The sequence below is a fragment of the Gymnoscopelus microlampas genome, assembly GCF_963454915.1.
Source record: "Gymnoscopelus microlampas genome assembly, chromosome: 24".
NCBI classification, from domain to species: domain Eukaryota; kingdom Metazoa; phylum Chordata; class Actinopteri; order Myctophiformes; family Myctophidae; genus Gymnoscopelus; species Gymnoscopelus microlampas.
In genome coordinates, this window is record NC_139961.1 from 2,325,113 (window position 1) to 2,345,796 (window position 20,684).

A 20,684-nucleotide genomic window follows, 5' to 3' on the forward strand; every position below is an offset into this window, starting at 1 on the left:
CCATCCATAGAGCAACATATTCTCCTTATTATTATTAATATAGATAGTTATTATTATCATTACATTCAGGCTGCATCACATCCATAGGGTTGTGTTGTGTGTGTTTTTAGGTTGAATATTAAACATGTTCCATCTCAGGGTGTTGAGGCTTCCAGCCGCGTCGTTCGGGACTCGAACCTCGGGCTCGTTGTGGTCCGTGACGGCGGGGGTCCGCCGGGGCTCGACCCCCCACCGGGAGGGGGTCCGCAGCAGACCGCTGAGCACCGGAGGAGAGGGGGGGGCCGCGGGGAGCGGACACACGGATGCGGCGACGGCGGCGACCGCCGGCAAGGACGCCGAGAAGTGAGTGACACGCCGACACGTGTGACCCGTGGAAATGTGTGACCGCGGAGCGGGCGCCAACGTATACGAGACGTGGTTCTACGGGTCACTGCGTTGCGTGTAACGCGCCGGGCTTTAGCGGCTAGCTGCTGCCAACCGGCATAATGTGACCCCGTGGAAATGTGTTACCTATGATACTCTAGTTATTATAATGCAGGCTCTGTTACGTGGTTCTACGGGTCACCTTGTTGCGTGTAACGCGGTGGGGGGGTTTAGCTGCTATCCGTGCTAACCTCACGACTAGAGATGATGAGTTAAATGTTATAATTATAAGAGAATTAACATAATGATGACTCACTGAATATAGATACATATTACATTAGTTGATAATGATATTGACACAATATAAACATCATTTCAGTTAGAATATTAAAGGTATCTGTAGTGTAATTTATATGTTTGAATACAGAGTGCCTGTAATAATAAATTAATGTTAAAATGGCTTTTTAATTTAATTTAAAACGTAAAACAAATAAAGACGGAATGAATGTTTTGGAAAATTAAGTGAAATAATGTAGGCTAAAATATACATGATGTTAAAATTAATGTTATCATTGTAATAATAATAATAATAATAATAATAATAATAATAATAATAATAATAATAAATAAGTAATGTAAAGTATACATGATGTGATGGTATCATTAAAATAATAATAATAATGGTAATGTAGTATGATGTGAACATGAATGTTATCATTATCAGACCTAAATGTACCTTCAACTTGTTTATGCCTAAAATGACTGGATATGTTTCTGTAGCAATTTGTAGCATTTGTAGAAATATTAGGCCTTAAAATGTCAAATGTTGGAGCATGTTCTAATCATGTCTACACTTAGACTTCACAGCATGTTCCATTTGTTTTTATTTTCTATTTATGTTTTGGTAGGAGAAAAAAAGCCAAAAATAATGGTTATTAGTGTAACCATATCACGGGTTGCAAAATAATGGTTATTATTGTAACCATTATTTTAAAGTTATGATAAATAACCAGCTGTCCACAATGTTTAGGTGTTTTTTTTGTTTAGTTTTCTGGTTGAAACAAACATAAATGTTCCAGCTCTATATTGTGATAGTAACCATTGCTCTGCATAAGTGGATCTCAAACATTTTCATGTCAAGGACCCACAAATGAATATGCATTTGGCTGTGGACCCCCATCTATAAATATCATGTGCTAAGGACATAACATCAGAACTTAATGTTTAGAAAATGGCAGATCTACAAGCTCGTTAGTGAGCTTATAGATCTGCTATCTTGGAATAGCCAAAGTATCCTGTGTCAGCTGATCTGAGTGAGCGGAGGGAGGGTTTGTAAATCTTTGTCAGAAATAATCAGTGAGTGATTTAAACACAGAAAGGAGTTTTGCAACACGCAGTCTATTTGGTAATGAGTTAATGATGCAGAAAGAGAGGCAGCAGCAACAGCAGGTGTTGTTATGACTCACTAACGTGTTCCTGGACCATTAATACATCACCAGACTGACCCTGTTGCGTCACACTAATACTTAAAGGGATATTTCACTTTCAAAAAATAACTTTGGGTCATTTTATGGTCTACTCAGGCTTTTGTCAGCCACGCCCCCAGACCGTTTTTAAGTTGCCCAGACCGTTTTTAAGTTGCTTGATTCAGTATTTAGATATTTGATATTAATTTGATCAGACACGCCCCCTTCCTATACAAACCCATTGTAACTTCAAACTCTATTTTTAACATGTTAGATTCATCAGAAAACACCGGCCCGTAATTGGTTCTGGTGACTGATATTGTCCTTCTATACGTGAGGATAATATTATAATATAATATTATTAAATTATTATTAAATACTATAAATACTGCTATTTTCCTTCTAATACGTGAGGAGACCGTGTTTTTTTCAATTCATTTTTTTAATTTATTTTTAAGATTTTTTTTTTAAATGAAAAATCTAATAATATCACAATATAGAGCTCTGTATATACTGTAGATAACTGAACAATAACTGTTAACTGTTTGTCTCCTTTGTTGTTTGTTCTCCACGCTTTGATGTTGTAAGTATCTGTATGTATTCATATATCAGTAGTAATAATACTAATAATAGTATTTACATATACTGTAGTATCTGTATGTATTTATATACCAGTAGTAATAATACTAGTAATAGTATTTACATATAGTATCTGTATGTATTCATATATCAGTAGTAATAATATTAATAATAGTATTTACATATACTGTAGTATCTGTATGTATTCATATATCAGTAGTAATAATACTAGTAATAGTATTTACATATAGTATCTGTATGTATTTATATACCAGTAGTAATAAAGTAGTATTTACATAGTATGTATTTCAGTGTTAATTTTGGCAGCGCATTTTTATGTACTTTTAGACATAGGGCCCTATTTCGCGCGTTCTCAGTACCAGATCTTATGACCTCATGACTTAAGACCTGGAGGCGTGGCCAATGCTGGCATTGGCCAGAAAATAGCGGAACAGCATTGGCCACGCCTCCAAGTCTTTAAGTGAAGTCATGAGACCTAGCTGGTACCGAAGACATGCTAAATACGGCCCAAAGTCTTTTGAAGAAAATTCCATTTAGTTTTAGTCATATTTTAGTCATCTGAAATATTTTACTTTTAGTCTAGTAGTTAGTTTAGTTGATTAAATATCTTAAATATCTTAACCCATTAAGACCTGGAACTGTGTCATTTTTAGATTCGAGCTATAAAGCATTATTTTACACTTTGGGCTATTCAAAAATAGCAGATATACAAGCTATGAGCTTGTAGATCTGCTATTTTTGAAAAATCGTGAAAATGTGTGCAAATCTTTGAATATATATATTTTTAAAGCGAACATTTTAAACTCAAATCTCTGTTTTTGGGGGGTCCCTGGAACAACATATTTTGAATACATTTTTGCCAAATACATATCATTTTGGGGGTCCTTGACATGAAAAAGATTGAGCACCGCTGATATAGAAACATACGTTTTTCAGAATACTGTTGAGATTTAGGAGACATGTAGAATCGGCTTCAGGTCTCAATGGGTTAAATATCTTATATCCAGTTATTTCTACTGGATCTCTTCTCCGCTAGTCTCAGTTCTACTGGATCCCTCCCTAACATGTTAGTCTAGTTTTTATTTGTTGATGAAATTGTCAATATATTTAGTCATAGTTTTAGTCATCATAGCTCAGTGTTTATTTAGTCAGTGATAAAAGGTATTCCACAGAACATTTTTCATCATAGTAGACAGAATGAACACAGATGTATTTATATCTGTATAGTAATATTATAATAGTATTTATATAACCACACAGTCTCCAGAATTTCCAGGAGGTCATGGATTATATAAACTAGGCTAGGACAGATGTTGTGTGTTGTAACACGTACAATACAGCAGGGGGCGACCTGAGGCATGAGGGGGGATAATTACCGGTGTGCACATGGCAGAGGTGTGTGAGAGAGGACTTTTTAAACAGTGGTGTAAAGTAACTAAGTACATTTACTCAAGTACTGTACTTGAGTAAAACGTTGGGTATTTTTTACTTCAATACTTTTACTTCTACTCCACTACATCTCAGACAATATTATATTACACTTTTACTCCACTACAATATATATTATATATTATTATAATATTATAATATTGATTTAATCCCCCATGATGTAATGCCTGCCTGCCAGAGAGATTGAGCTTTATATAAAACCCTATTTAATCATAACAGTGTCTGTCTGTCTGTCTGTCTGTCTGTCTGTCTGTCTGTCTGTCTGTCTGTCTGTCTGTCTAGCAGTGTCTCTCACTGAACAGTAGACAGGTGATCATTTGTTTTTCAAGCATCTAACTCTGTGTGTGTGTGTGTGTGTGTGTGTGTGTGTGTGTGTGTGTGTGTGTGTGTGTGTGTGTGTGTGTGTGTGTGTGTGTGTGTGTGTGTGTGTGTGTGTGTGTGTGTGTGTGTGTGTGTAGGAGGAAACAGACAGGCATCCTACCCAGTCTAGAGGACTTGTTGTTTTACACCATCGCTGAGGGAGCCGACAGAATACCTGCTCATAAGTTCACTACCGTAAGTACTTTAATATAATACCTGCTCATAAGTTATTACTACCGTAAGTACTATAATATACAGGGGTGCACATAACAGGTGTGCAGGTGCACACGCGCACCCAAAATAAATATTGCACGGCACATCAGACGACGTGAGGCGCTTTTGCGTACCAACAGCTGGGACAGGAATTTCCAAGCTTTTATTTTTTAGCAAAAATAAAAAATAAAAGCCTGGAGATCGAGGCTAGGAATTTACTTCCTGAAGCCACACTCACACAATCACGCTAAAGCACGCGTCGGCCCCATGTACAGCCATTAGGCGCAGGGGTAGAGGACGCATGCTGCACGTGATTGTATGAGTGTTGCCTCGCATCCTGACACACAGACTCACAGCACGCTGCACGCAGCCAGCAGCGGCTGTTAGAGGCACTCGTCACCGATGCTAAACGCACCGTAATGGTGCAAAATATACCGTGAAAGTCCCAATCTGGCGGATAAAAGCAGCACAGCACAGGGCACCGACCTTGGGGGGTTCACCAAACTGCGTGAGAAAAAGAAACGGCGAAAAGTGGCGGAATTTGGAAGCAGAGCGTCCTTTTTTCTCGCACAGACCATTTATTTGGTTCTCCAGGTGCTCTTCTGAGCACTATACCTGAAAAGGTATGTGCACCCCTGATAATATAATACCTGCTCATAAGTTATTACTACCGTAAGTACTATAATAGAATACCTGCTCATAACACTGTGTGTGTGTGTGTGTGTGTGTGTGTGTGTGTGTGTGTGTGTGTGTGGGTGTGGGTGTGGGTGTGGGTGTGTGTGTGTGTGTGTGTGTGTGTGTGTGTGTGTGTGTGTGTGTGTGTGTGTGTTACAGGCTCTTAAAGCCACAGGCCTGCGTACAGGAGACCCCAGACTGAAGGAGTGCATGGAGATGTTGAAGATCATCATGAAGACCACCTCTGATGGGGCGCTGGATAGACACCTGTTTAAAAAGTACACACATTATACCACACACACACACACACACACCAGAGGTTGCGTTAGTCCGATTATTGCCGGTTTTGACCGTTTTTTTATGACAAAGACCGGAAAAAAATAAATCTCTCCGGACATCCTGACCGGTTGATAATGACACGGCTGTTCATTAATTATCACCGCAAAATTAGGCACATTTCAAATCTTCTGCTTTGCAAGCTCTCTCTCTCTCTCTCTCTCTCTCTCTCTCTCTCTCTCTCTCTCTCTCTCTCTCTCTCTCTCTCTCTCTCTCTCTCTCTCTCTCTCTCTCTCTCTCTCTCTCGCTCTTTCTTTCTCTCTCTCTCTCTTAACAGCGTGCGTGTGTTTCTGGGAGAGAGAGAGAGAGAGAGAGAGAGAGACGTAGACGTAGAAAAGAAAGAGTTTGTCACACGCTGTTACGTTACACCTATTTCCTGTTAATAATAACCAGTGTAAAATGTGCTGCATTGGGCGGTAAATAGGAGACACTTTATTGTGAAGGTACTAGGTTACAAGTTACTTTATATAAAGTTGTGTATTTAACAGCCAGTCACACACAAGTTGTATCATTACTAGTTAGAATATGTCACAGATACTAGGCTAATACAATGGCACTTGTGAGTAAAGTTGGCAAGTTGCTGAAGATGAAATCTAACACAGATGCGTAAATACTCTTCACAATACTAATCATAATCGTGGACCTATTTTTAACTCTATGAGGTGGACACGTTAAAACGTTACCTCTTTGAACTGAATAGCTCTATGAGGAGACGACAAGATTCTCACAACTCATCAACTTTCCCACGGCTGTCCCAACTAGACGCACGGACGGCATCCACTGTCTAATTATACAGTCGCTATAACCTCCTGTGAGTGAGTAGTGGTCTATATTTATTGCCCTAACAGGTCAGCTGAGCCACGTTATGAAGGATTAATCTGAAATGCCCAATTTTGTGCAGTGCCCTTTGATTAGAAAATGCGTTCAAACGCAATTGATTATTGAGAAACCATTACGCACGCAGCATGCGCAAATGGTAATGTAGGTAATTAATGTATTTGTGTAAGATGACCCTGCTATATAAAATGTGTATATTATGATGGTTCATGTTCAAATAGCTCAATCCAAAATATAATGCTGTAGGCCTAAGTGTTATGCTGTATTTACGCACCTGCTTGTCATTAATGCATACAAATAATTATGACCGTTATTTTTGTCAGATGTCCGATATTGAATCCTTCCGGACATTGGGACCGGCAGATTAAAATCCCAGCGCGACCCCTGACACACACACACACACACACACACACACACACACACACACACACACACACACACACACACACACACACACACACACACACACACACACACACACACACATAGACACCGGTTCAAAAAGTACACACACTGAACAGCACTATACACCTACATAATATTATACAGCAGACATGTAACGATCCTAAATCGATTTAAATGGATTCAAACGGGTGACGATTTAAATGGATTTAATAAAGTGAATCGTGATGTGAAAAAGAGCCAGAAGAAACATTTTGAACAGGTGGAAAACTGGAGTTAACCTTGCAGAGTGACTCATTACTTTACCTGGTTTTCTTCTTCTGATAGTTGTACTTGAACGTTGACATGAAATAATAATCCTGTTTAGTGTTTCTTTAGCGCGAGCGTGAAAACAATCTAAACACAGCGTGTAGTGACGCTGCTGTTAAACACCACGTTATAAGGCTAGGATCATAATACCAAGGACTGGACAGTGATGTCACTGTTATGCAACACGGAAGTAGCACGGACGTACGCCATTATGTTCGAAGCTGGTTATAAAGATACCAAGGATTCGTCAGTGATGTCACTGACATGTGCAAAAGAAAATACAGGATCTTAGTAAGAGAATTGATAGAGTTCTCAGTCATTTGCTACTGTATTGAAAAGAGGATAAGAGAAAACACAGTATTACAAAAAAGTTTTTTCGGTCATTTGTCTGGAAAATAATGTTGTTTAAAACAGTGGTTTTCAACATTTTTTGCGTCAAGGACCCGCAAATTGACACACATAAGCCCAGGGACCCCCATTTGAAAATATATGCCAGGGACCCCCAATAAGAGACGATTTTCACGGCTCTAGCAGTGATTCTCAACCATTTTAATTTCAAGGACCCCCAGTTTAACATGCTATTAAATGGGGGCTACAGACCCCCATTTAATAGCATTTCTATCTCTGGGACCCCAATTTATATTATAAAATCAATGTTAATGTAACTCTGAGAGTGTACAAATGGAACCAAATGGACCCATAAGGGTCCATTTGGTTCCATTTGTACACTCTCAGAGTTACAGACCCATAAGGGTCCATTTGGTTCCATTTGTACACTCTCAGAGTTACAGACACATAAGGGTCCATTTGGTTCCTATCCATCATTTAGCTGGGGACCCCCTGGAACTCCCTCAAGGACCACTGGTGGTCCCCGGACCACTGGTTGAAAACCACTGGTTTAAAACATCGTGAGAAATGGTATGGTAAGTTGAGTGAATCGTTACATGCCTATTATACACACACTAAAGAGCCCAGCTGTCCACCTAGTTTTCTAGGCAGCTTTACTCAAGGAAGGTAAATGAAGGAAGAGACACCGACGTCATTTTCTCTATCCGGCAATTCCAGCCGGCAGATTGGTCTCACTTTGAGGCCAGTTTGTAAATAAACACTATTTATATATAGAATCACAGACCATTAAAACATATGGACATCGTCACGCTATTGGTTTCTACAGACCGTAAATGCAGCCTGTTTTGCAGCGATTTCAAATCCGCCATCTGTCTATATCCGCTTGATATCCGGATATACGAAATGCAAACGGAAATGAATGCTATTGGCTTAAACCACAGCGAGGGCGGGTCTTCACTTGGTAGAACCAATAGAAACCCTAGAAACATACCCTACTTCAATCATCAATGTTAAAAAATAAATGGGACCATAATTTACCAAAACACATGTCATGGTGATTGAAAGAAGACTTTAAACTAGCGACTGGAAGCATATAGTATTTATGACAATTTTTATTAAGGTAATAAAATCAAGTTTAAAGTTCGGCCAAAAACCCATCCGCTTGAATAGAGCCTAATCGCTTCTGACACCAGCAGAATCTTAGATTGCGTCATATAACTGTGTGTGTGTGTGTGTGTGTGTGTGTGTGTGTGTGTGTGTGTGTGTGTGTGTGTGTGTGTGTGTGTGTGTGTGTGTGTGCGCGTGTGTGTGTAGGTGTGTACAGAGCAACATAGTGTTGTTAACTCAGGCCTTCAGGAAGAAGTTTGTGATCCCAGACTTCCTGTCGTTCTGCGCACACATCGACGAACTACACACCACCGCTAAGAAGATGTCTGGAGGGCAGGTACACACACACACACACACACACACACACACACACACACACACACACACACAAACACACTTGGATGACTTGGATCATTCTATTCCTATACTAACTTGTGTTTTTATTGTTTGTTTTTCAGGTAGCAGACTACATCCCTCAGCTGGCTCGCTTCAGTCCCGACTTGTGGGCCGTGTCTCTGTGTACCGTGGATGGACAGAGGTACACACACACACACACACACACACACACACACACACACACACACACACACACACACACACGGTAAAACTCAACAACAAGTGTTTCAGGATACAGGAAGCATCGTCTCCTCCATAATATGGCGACTGACGATTATCGCAGACACTGAACAGAATATAGCCAATGTCTCATCATCTCTGTGTTTATTGGGCATTCCTGCAATCTGCAGGCCTCTCACAACTAGTTTATGGACATTACCGAGGCTTCCAAATATGAACACAAGCGGTTTACACATGTAACCAGGCTGTATACTAGCATCCTTAAGACGTTGGTACTTAACCCATTGAGACCTGAAGCCGATTCTACATGTCTCCTAAATCCCAACAGTTTTCTGAAAAACTTATGTTTCTATATCAGTGGTTCTCAATCTTTTTCGTGTCAAGGACCCCCAACATTATATGTATTTGGCCTTGGACCCTCATCAAAATATGTTGTTCCAGGGACCCCCCCAGAAGCAACGATTTGAGTTAAAAATGTTCGCTTTAAATATATATGTATTCAAAGATTTGCACACATTTTCACGAATTTTCAAAAATAGCAGATCTACAAGCTCGTAGCGCGGCACTTGGTGCCGCGCTATGAGCTTGTATATCTGCTATTTTTGAATAGCCCAAAGTGTAAAATAATGCCTTGTAGCTCAAATCTAAAAATGACACAGTTCCAGGTCTTAATGGGTTAAGCACCTTGGTTAGGAATGCCTCTTCCAGGCTGTGGTCAAATGTACAACCTAACTCTAAGATGGTCACTTCTCTACTGTCCTCATCAACAACAACATCATCTGGTGCATTTATCTGTAACATCTGAAAAGGCATCATTTTCATGCATGAACATGGCAGTTGAAACACAGGAGTGCTTATACGTTTTGGCAGAAGATGAAACATATTAACTTATGTCCTTAACCAATAGGTCAACTATTATGTCGTGCCTAGCCATGTACATTCCCTTATAAATATAGCATTAGCAGCCATTCAGACTATGTGACAGAGGTTCAGTAAGTGGAGTGTGGTCATGGTGCAGACAGACAATGAGGAGGAAACGTATTAGGAACCACAGAGAAACATTGAGTCTGGTTGGAAGGAGCTGTAATCTGACTTTGACTGTAAAGGTGAATACTGTATATCAACTGCATCATGTTTGAATTAAACAATATTACACGAGAGGGTGTGCTTTACCGTCATTATTGGCACGCCAGTGATGCGGTCAGGAACGAGTTCCGCCGGCATCACTGAAGTGCCAATAATATAAGGTAAAGCACACCCTCGAGTGTAATATTGCGATTATACAACAGTTACCAACAAAACACATCCAAATGTATTCATATTGTGGGGCAATTCATAATAAAAATGTTTCGCTATTATGTTTCCCTGTAAAGAGAAGAGTTTATTTGACTGAGACAAAATAGTCCCTGTGCACAACACAGCTGAGGCACAACACCACTGATTCCAGTAGGCTATATGCTCCGTCGTACGAAGGTATCGCACGGCGAAAATAGCCGATCTACAAGCTCACAACGCGTCGCGGTGTGAACTTGTAGATCGGCTATTTTCGATCATAAGTCCACCAAATAAATCAAAATTAACAACATAGTCCATTTTGCGTAGCTGTTTGTTCTCCGGTGGCGGCGGTGGGTCAGGCTACTCTCTGTTTGTTTTCCTACCGTGGGACAGCGTGACGTCACAGCACAGCTGTGCCATATATGGTCTAAGCAGGCGCGGACTGCAGTGCAGAGTGATTTATTAATGTGATTAGGCCCGTGCTATCATGCTGGTTTGAAGCACGGCTAGAAAGCTATTTCAACCAATCAGATTGCTTGGTCGGAACTACCTGTTGTATAATATTGTATGAGAGACGGTGTGATCTGCAGCAGGAAGGAAAGATAGCTCTCCTTGTAGTTTGAAACTAGTCCAGTGTTGTTGTTGTTTCTGCTGTTTGTAACATTACACACGCGCACACACACACACACACACACTTATTATATTATGTTATTTTATATCAGAACCATTTTATTCAGGCCTTGTCAGCACATACATGGATACTGTTATTTGCATGTTTTTAATGGTTAAGACAGTAGCTCCAGAGGGAGTCGGTATTATTTGTGTTTTCTGAATAAAAGCCCCATGCAGGCTATTTTCAGTGGGGAACTGCAATTCCGGCCTGAAAATAACCTTCCTGTTGCCTACTTGATACCGTATATATAGTAGTTGTTACAGAGAACCGTTAAGGAATGGCACCGCTGAGAGGTTAGAGTTACGTTAATAGGTTAAGAGTTAACGATCTATAAGGGTCCATTTGGTTACCAACTCTCCATCATTTAGCTGGGGACCCCCTGGAACCCCCCTCAAGGACCCCTGGTTGAGAACCACTGCGCTAACGTGTTACATTTAAATGTCAAAGAACTGATTTTAAAAGCTGTTTCAGTCACTCTGTGTTGACTAATGACTAATGAAACTGTAGTCTACCCAGTCATTTAAATAGCATGTTAAACACCTGCTAGGTTCATTGTTTACCTGGTATCCTATAGTTTCAATGTGCAGATTCTTATTATTTCGATATTTTATTGTTTAAACAGATGTTAGGTGGGGTTGGTGAAAGGGTCTACTCTGTGTGGAGTTTGCATGTTCTCCCCGTGTCTCCTAGGGTAGTTAATACCCTCACAAAAACATGTAGTAATCCTGGTCACTATACCGCCTCCCCCATGACAGCCGGGGCGCCTGATGGAGGGGAAGGGAACTGGTTGGAATAACGTGTTCCTTCCACGCGCTACGTCCTTCCGGGGAAACTCCCTCCTGTCAGGTGACAAGAAGGTCAGTTGGCTCTCATGCACTGAAGGAAGCATGAGCTCGGCCCTGGCCTCCCTAGGCTGTGGGGGACTGGTGTAGGGCTGGTGTAGGGCTGGTTTAGGGCTGGTGTAGGGCTAGTGTAGGGCTGGTGTAGGGCTGGTTTAGGGCTGGTGTAGGGCTGGTGTAGGGCTGGTGTAGGGCTGGTGTAGGGCTGGTTTAGGGCTGGTGTAGGGCTGGTGTAGGGCTGGTTTAGGGCTGGTGTAGGGCTAGTGTAGGGCTGGTGTAGGGCTGGTTTAGGGCTGGTGTAGGGCTGGTGTAGGGCTGGTGTAGGGCTGGTGTAGGGCTGGTTTAGGGCTGGTGTAGGGCTGGTTTAGGGCTGGTGTAGGGCTAGTGTAGGGCTGGTGTAGGGCTGGTGTAGGGCTAGTGTAGGCCTGGTGTAGGCCTGGTGTAGGGCTAGTGTAGGCCTGGTGTAGGCCTGGTGTAGGGCTAGTGTAGCGCCCAGGATCACTTAGGAAATTGCCACCGGGTGAAAGAAATGGGTTACAAAAATGGCGGGATAAAAATGTTTTAGAAAAAATATAATAAACAGATGCTAGGTTAATTGTTTACTTGGTATTCTTGAGGCACTACAGTACACTGTCTCTGCATTCTATATATGTGATTATTTACCGTGTGTGTGTGTGTGTGTGTGTGTGTGTGTGTGTGTGTGTGTGTGTGTGTGTGTGTGTGTGTGTGTGTGTGTGTGTGTGTGTGTGTGTGTGTGTGTGTGTGTGTGTGTGTGTGTGTGTGTGTGTGTGTGTGTCTGTGTGTGTGTGTGTGTCCTGCAGACACACGGTAGGAGACACTAAGGTTCCGTTCTGTCTCCAGTCGTGTGTGAAGCCGTTAAAGTACGCCATCGCCGTCCACGACCACGGCACTGAGTACGTTCACCGCTTCATAGGGAAGGAACCCAGTGGACTGAGGTTCAACAAGCTGTTCCTTAACGAGGACGGTAAGTCTGTCTGTCTGTCTGTCTGTCTGTCTGTCTGTCTGTCTGTCTGTCTGTCTGTCTGTCTGACAGTAGTAATATTAAGCAGTATTTGTCAAACACTTTTTATGTCAAGGACCCCCAAATGAACACACATTATCCAGCGGAGTCTGACCCACATGTGATAGCATTTTGATCCCTGGGACCCCTAATCTGCACTGTAGTGTCATCCTGTAAGGGTCCATTTGGTTTCATGTGTACACTCTCAGAGTTATAGTTATACACCCATAAGGGTCCATTTGGTTCCTAACTATCAATCATGTGTCTGGGGACCCCCTGGGACCCCCTCAATGACCCCACTTTGAGAACTGTACTGGTTTACATCTGCTACTAGTGTTACTAATACTACTGATATTATTACTGCTACAATCATCACTGGTTCTACTGTGTGTGTGTGTGTGTGTGTGTGTGTGTGTGTGTGTGTGTGTGTGTGTGTGTGTGTGTGTGTGTGTGTGTGTGTGTGTGTGTGTGTGTGTGTGTGTGTGTGTGTGTGTGTGTGTGTGTGTGCGTGCGTGCGTGCGTGCATTTGTGTGTGTGTGTGTGTGTGTGTGTGTGTGTGTGTGTGTGTGTGTGTGTGTGTGTGTGTGTGTGTGTGTGTGTGTGTGTGTGAACAGATAAGCCTCACAACCCCATGGTGAATGCAGGAGCCATTGTGTGTACGTCACTGATCAAGGTAAACACAGAACTACAACAATACTAATATATATCCATAGAACTACATCTGTCTAAATGCATTTGAAATCAAATTAAAATGTTACTTTTCAGGATTCCAATTGAAAAATAGCAAAAATATCAGATCTACAAGTAGTAGTAGTTGTAGATCGGCTATTTTTGCTACTTCTGTGTGACATAGAGTGGTGAAGTACGCCATTCATTTACAAAAAAAATCACACCCTGTGTGAAGGTAGCGGCGCCTTTGATACATTTTGTCATCGATATGTGTTTATAATGTGTTTATAGCCATGTGTCACGTGAAGCTTGACCAATCACTTTGTTGACGGACCTGACCAATCAGGACGTTGACGGTGAACACGGACAAAGGCAATTATTTTTCACCCCTTTTTCTCCCCAGTTTAGTCGTTTTGCAAATGAATTCCTCTCCACACACATGTCTGTGTTGTCACTGCTGTCGTATCCTACTGACTCACCTGACAGTGAGGAGCCTCCACCGGGAGGGCGTAGAGCCTTCGTCCTCCTCCTCCCACCCAACACTCCCCCCAGCCTGTAGGTGTGACCATTATCACCCTCCTCCTCCTCCTCCTCCTCCTCCATGCCCGGCTTCCCTCCCCCGAACCCCGGGCCTATAGACCATATTCACACGGCGGCCATATTGCCATTAAGTCAATGAAATGCCACCCCAGTTGCCACAGCAACGCAATGTTAAATTCCAAAGTGGCCGCCGTGTGAATATGGACTATTGTGTTCGTGTAGACGCCCGACAAAGCCGGATGCACCGCGGTGGATTCGAACCCACAACCTCCGTGGTGGTGGTGCAGTGGCTTTACCACTGCACCACTCGAGTGCCTGAATGCAGCGTTTCATGTTGAAAGAATTGCCCCTGTGTAGAGACCCATGCCGTACGCCTCATCTCTCCAGTAAAGCTTGATTATACTGTATGGACCTCCCCCGGCCGCAGACTGACACCCAGGGAGACCAATCAGCCGGCTGGAATTAGCTGGATAGAGACGATGACGTCCCGTGTCTCGTCCTTAAATAAGCTTCCTTGGTCGCAAACAGGATGTGTGTGTTAGTTTGAGGGTGTTGTGTCAGCAGTGCGTTGATGGGGATACGCACACACGCGCGCGCACACGCACACACGCACGCACACACGCACACACACACGCACATGCAAATTATTCATTTATTTATTTATTTATTTCTGTGTTTCAGCAAGGAGCCAGCAACGCAGAGAAATTTGACTATGTAAGTGTTAATAAGACCTATTATTATTATTATTATTATTAGTTCTATTAATAATAATGTGAATAAAATCAACTGTGGATCTTCCCTTTTTAATTATTATTATTTAAAAAATCGTTTTGGTGAAAATAGCAGATCTACAAGCTCATAGCGCGAAGCTCATCGCATCGCGACGCGTTATGAGCTTGTAGATCGGCTGTTTTCACTACTTTTGTGAGACGCTATATTGTATGAATCATGGCATTAATTTATGAAAAATAAAAACATAAACAGTTAAGATGCGGAGATACAATGTTTCTGTCCGACAACAATCATTATAGTTAATCAAATCACTGTATACTCTGTGTGATTTAACGTTTACTTTGGTTTATCAAAATAATAAATATGTTCTATTGTAGGTGATGAACTTTATGAACAAACTGGCCGGAAATGAATATGTTGGATTCAGTAACGCAACGTAAGTATTGTAACACACACGCACGCACGCACGCACGCACGCACGCACGCACGCACACACACACACACACACACACACACACACACACACACACACACACACACACACACACACACACACCACAATTGTATGCATGCATTAATATCACATTATCGCCACTTTTTTTAACCAAAGCCGAAAACAGCTGATCTACAAGCTCACAACGCGTCGCAGCACGACACGTTGTGAGCTTGTAGATCAGCTGTTTTCGGTGTGAGCAACTAACCATAAAAACAACCATTTCTCTTGTGAAAACCTGGGAAAATGGTTCCCAAATGATACTGTACTTGTGGGGACACTTGGTGACACAAGCACACACAGACGCACAAAAAACACTTGCGCGCGCGCACACACACGCACACACACACACACACACACACACACACACACACACACACACACACACACACACACACACACACACACACACACACACACACACACACACACCGTATGTACTCACATCATTTCTGGTCTCTTTCTCAGGTTCCAGTCAGAGAGAGAATCAGGAGACAGAAACTTTGCCATCGGATATTACCTGAAAGAGAAGAAAGTAAATATTACTATTAGCATTTATATTATTATTAGCATTATTATTATTATCCTATATTAAAATGTCTAGAGGGTCAACCGACGGTGAGCGTCACAAACGTAGCATGTGGAGCGAGGTCAGATCTAGAGCGGTCAGCAACACTAATCAGAGGTCTGACAGGACAATAGTCACACCAGTGACTGTGATGGGAACTTTTCTTCTCTTTTTTCCTCCGGGATGCTTGAACCCTAGCATCCCGGAGGATTTCTAACTTTAGCCACAACATTGTAGACCGGCTATTTTCAGCAAAGAGGTTTGTTGGAGAAAAGAGCAGACTAAGTACAGAGCCAAAGGTCAAGTTTACTAAGTATTGAGGGTTTAAGTGGTTAAAAGTCTGAAAACACATGACATGACATGAATCCAACGTATTAATGGAGAAGATAATGTGTAAACAAACAAACATGATGACAGACATGAGTGTTAGATCCCCTGGTACATTTCTCCTTCTAACTCACTAATACAGGAAAGGATCTGAGTCATTTTAGATTTAGCTAGATAAATTAGTGTGTGTGTGTGTGTGTGTGTGTGTGTGTGTGTGTGTGTGTGTGTGTGTGTGTGTGTGTGTGTGTGTGTGTGTGTGTGTGTGACGATTTAAAAAATAAATAGTAGATATACAAGCTCATAGCGCGTCACTTCGCGCCACAATATGAGCTTGTTGATCTGCTATTTTTTTTAAATGTTTGAAAATTCTGTGCGAATCTTTAAATACACATTTTTGTAAGCAAAAATGTTCAACTGAAATCTTTGCTTCTGGGGGTCCCTCCCTGGAATAACATATATTGAGATGGGGGGTCCTTGACATGAAAAAGTTTGAGAACCACTGATATTATAGAAACATACGTTTTTCAGAAAACTGTTAGGATTTAGAAGACATTTGTAGAATCGGGTCCTCAGGTCTTAAAGGGTTCAAATGTAAATAAAGTCTTTCCAACAATTTAAAAGTTACTGCTGAGACACAATGTTACAACAGAGACATAATCTACTAAAACACACATTTATGAACTTTTAAACATGTTTTATGTCATTATTATTATTATTATTATTGTTTTTATCTTCCAGTGTTTTCCGGAGGGAACGGACATGACCTCCATCCTGGACTTTTACTTCCAGGTAAACACGACCTCACTTCCTGTTTGACCTGGAAGTGAACCCGACACGACCACACCTCACTTCCTGTTTGACCTGAAACCAAAGCCCTGAATATTAAGATGAACCGACTGATCTATAAAATACAGAAAACGTTCTCATTCAACCATTGAAAACCGGTAAAGCATCTGTGTCATTTTTAGATGTTAGATATACATATTAACATAGCAACAAATCATTTTAACCCCTTTATCCATATTGTATACGTTGGCTATTCAAAAACAGCAGATCTACAAGCTCACAGCGCGGCACTTTGCGCTGCACTGCAAGCTTGTACATCTGCTACTTTTGAAAAACTTTGAATACATTTGTATTTGTTAACGCATTGATTGCCAAGATATTAAACATAGTTTTCTATCCCTTTGCCAGAGTAATTACCTCAATCCCATGATATTTGAAACACAGTGGAAGTGACATTTGTGTCCAAAAAAAAACAAAAAAAATAGTCCTGAGGGTTGGCGGAGGTATGTGTATCCATGGGAACGACAACATTCCAACTGTGATCCGCCATTTTGGGGCTACGGCCCGTTTTTTTTACCTTAACCACTTGAACCCTAGCATCCCTTTTCTGAGCAGAACTTTAATAACCGATCTACAAGCTCACAACGCCTCGCGCTGCGAGGCGTTGTGAGCTTGTAGATCGGCTATTTTTGGCAAAGAGGTATAGGTGTAGAGGGAAAAAAAGAGCAGACCAAGTTAAAAAGAAAAGAAGTTTAATTTGAAACGCAATTTTATACAACATAGAGGGGGTCCCTGCTTCATCTCTCTCTCAGCTAGGGGGTCCTTGGCCTGAAAACGTTGAAGACCCCTGAATTAATGGGTTAATTTGTGTGTGTGTGTGTGTGTGTGTGTGTGTGTGTGTGTGTGTGTGTGTGTGTGTGTGTGGGTGGGTGGGTGTGTGTGTGTGTGTGTGTGAGTGCGTGCGTGCGTGTGTGCACGCCTGTGTGTGTGTGTGTGTGTGCATGTGTGTGTGTGTTAGTTGTGTTCCATCGAGGTGACGTGTGAGAGCGCCAGTGTCATGGCCGCAACCCTGGCCAACGGAGGATTCTGTCCAATCACAGGAGAGCGCGTGCTGGGTCCTGAGGCCGTGCGAAACACCCTGAGTTTAATGCATTCCTGTGGCATGTACGACTTCTCTGGACAGTTCGCCTTCCATGTGAGTATTATTACTCTATTACTATTACTAAATTACTATTAATACTGTGGAATAGCCATGTAACGATTCACTCAACTCACGATACGATTCAAATCACGATGTTAGGTTCACGACACAATTTGTTGTTTTTTTTGTTTTTTTAACTCTTTATTTTCAGAAGTTTTATCAGACAATACATAAAATCAAATAGTACAAAAAAACAGAAAAAACAGCAGTAAAAATAAAACATACAGGTAAAAAACAAAAACAGAACAGGAACAAATAAATAAATAAATACATAAATAATAGAGGTCATGGGACATTTGGTACTAGTAATAATAATAAGACTGAAACATGTTGACAGTATTTTAAGATCAAATACAAAGTACAATATATCACAGGGAGGATACAACCATCATCAAGGATCTGGCTCGCTATCTAAATAGTCCAGCCACTTCCCCCATCTTTTTTCACCCAGCTCCTTTTGGAGCCTCAAAGAGTAGGTCATCTGCTCTAAGAGATGCAATTGTCTCACAGTACTGATAAATAGTCCCATAGTAGGGCAGTTTGTCTGCAACCAGTTCTTTGTAATAGCTTTTTTGCTTGCTGCAAGTAGAATCTTAAACAAGTAAGAGTCATTCTGACTCAGTCCATCCGGGGTTTGTCCAAGATACAAAGATTCAAATGTAGTATTAACACTGAAACCTAGAATCTCTGAGATAAGTGTTGCTACCTCCTCCCAGAAAGGTTGAATTGCAGGACAAGACCAAAAGACATGTGCATGGTCAACCATAGTATCTCCACATTCCCTCCAGCAGTCTAGCTGGTTTCCAGTTTGTTTAGACTTCTGTTTGGGGGTGATAAAGAAGCGGATTTGGTTTTTCCCGCAAAAGTCTCTCCAGGTCTCAAGGAGTTAGTAGTCGTTGATTGTGTTTCCCATGAGTCCGACCACACTTCATCACTTATGTCATTGCCAAGTTATTTTTTCCATCGTTGTTTCACATATATCGTAGAGTCCTTATTCAATGACATAATTCCATTGTAACAATTTATTTTTTAATATAATTTTTATCCCACAATTTTGTAACCCATATTTTTGTATTCCTGTATTTTCTTTTTCACATGTCAGTGACATCACTGATGAATCCTTGGTATCTTTATAACCAGCTTCGAACATAATGGCGTACGTCCGTGCTACTTCCTTGTTGCATAACAGTGACATCACTGACGAATCCTTGGTATCTTGATCCTAGCCTTTCAACGTGTGTTGATCAGCGGCGTCACTACCAGCTGTATTCAGTCATTTCAGAGGTGTTCAAAAGGTCTTTAAAAGTCCTTTAAGTGTCACTTTATGAATGTGCAGATACCCTGTGTGCACGTAAAACAAGGACATAGAGACATAATGAACAACGGCGGTTAACCCAATAAAACCGGTAAAGCATCTGTGTCATTTTATACTTTGGCTGTTAAAAAAATTGCAGATCTACAAGCTCATAGCGCGTCACTTCGTGCCACGCTATGAGCTTGTAGATCTGCTATTTTTTTCTAAATCTTGAAAATGAAAGTCTTTGAATTTTTTTTTCTTTTTTTTCAAGTGGACATTTTTAACTCAAATCTTTGCTTCTGGGGGGTCCCTGGAACAACACATTTTGAGATGGGGGTCCGTGGCCAAATACATATAATTTTGGGGGTCCTTGACATGGAAAAGTTAGAGAACCACTAATATTATAGCAACGCTTAGTTTTTCACAAAACAAGACATTTGTAGAATCGGATTTAAGCAGTGGTTTGACCTCTTTTCCCTGTCTGTCTGTCTGTCTGTCTGTCTGCCTGCCTGCCTGCCTGCCTGTCTGTCTGTCTGTCTGTCTGTCTGTCTGTCTGTCTGTCTGTCTGTCTGTCTGTCTGTCTGTCTGCCTGCCTGCCTGCCTGCCTGCCTGCCTGTCTGTCTGTCTGTCTGTCTGTCTGTCTGTCTGCCTGCCTGTCTGCCTGCCTGTCTGTCTGTCTGTCTCTCTTTCTGTCTGTCTGTCCATCAGGTGGGTCTTCCTGCTAAGTCGGGCGTGGCAGGAGGCATTCTGCTGGTGGTCCCTAACGTGATGGGCATCATGTGTTGGAGCCCCCCGCTGGACAAACTGGGGAACAGCGTGAGAGGAATACAGTTCTGCACGGTACGACCTACATATTTACATGTTATATCATATTATTGTATTGTATTGTGTTATATTATATTTTATTACACGGCTTGGTTGAATGCTCGATTCTGATTGGTCAGTCATCGGTCATTATTTCTGGATAATGACCGATGAGCTCTATAACGGACCGCTGTGTAATCAAAGACTCAGAACACCTGCTCATGCCAACCTGCGCTGCTTGGTTTTATGCTTTATCCAACATGACAGCCATGTAAACAAACACACCATGTCCTTTACAACTAAACGTTGCTCTCAACAATGTTTTTGAAAACATTTGAAGTGAGAAATAGACGATGCAATAACCGAGAAGTGATTCTATTTAATCCACTGCACACAACAACGGGGGAATACCAAAACG

At 41.6% G+C, this 20,684-nt stretch overlaps 1 protein-coding gene across 2 annotated transcripts in view; it reads left to right on the top strand.

Annotated features, from left to right (window-relative positions):
* Positions 1-20,684, top strand: part of LOC311041148 (glutaminase kidney isoform, mitochondrial-like) — a 26,375-nt gene continuing 5,691 nt past the window's right edge. Inside the window, exons 1-13 of one of the 2 annotated variants that reach the window (XM_084051660.1) lie at positions 1-342; positions 4,337-4,433; positions 5,286-5,404; positions 8,673-8,802; positions 8,924-9,003; positions 12,650-12,813; positions 13,464-13,522; positions 14,740-14,772; positions 15,168-15,226; positions 15,752-15,818; positions 16,917-16,967; positions 17,983-18,159; positions 20,171-20,302. In XM_084051660.1, the coding sequence (XP_083907786.1) occupies positions 125-342; positions 4,337-4,433; positions 5,286-5,404; positions 8,673-8,802; positions 8,924-9,003; positions 12,650-12,813; positions 13,464-13,522; positions 14,740-14,772; positions 15,168-15,226; positions 15,752-15,818; positions 16,917-16,967; positions 17,983-18,159; positions 20,171-20,302 (1,386 nt within the window). In that variant the 5' untranslated portion in view covers positions 1-124. The remainder of the gene's footprint in view (positions 343-4,336; positions 4,434-5,285; positions 5,405-8,672; positions 8,803-8,923; positions 9,004-12,649; positions 12,814-13,463; positions 13,523-14,739; positions 14,773-15,167; positions 15,227-15,751; positions 15,819-16,916; positions 16,968-17,982; positions 18,160-20,170; positions 20,303-20,684) is intronic. The other variant, XM_084051661.1, reaches the window with a different exon arrangement.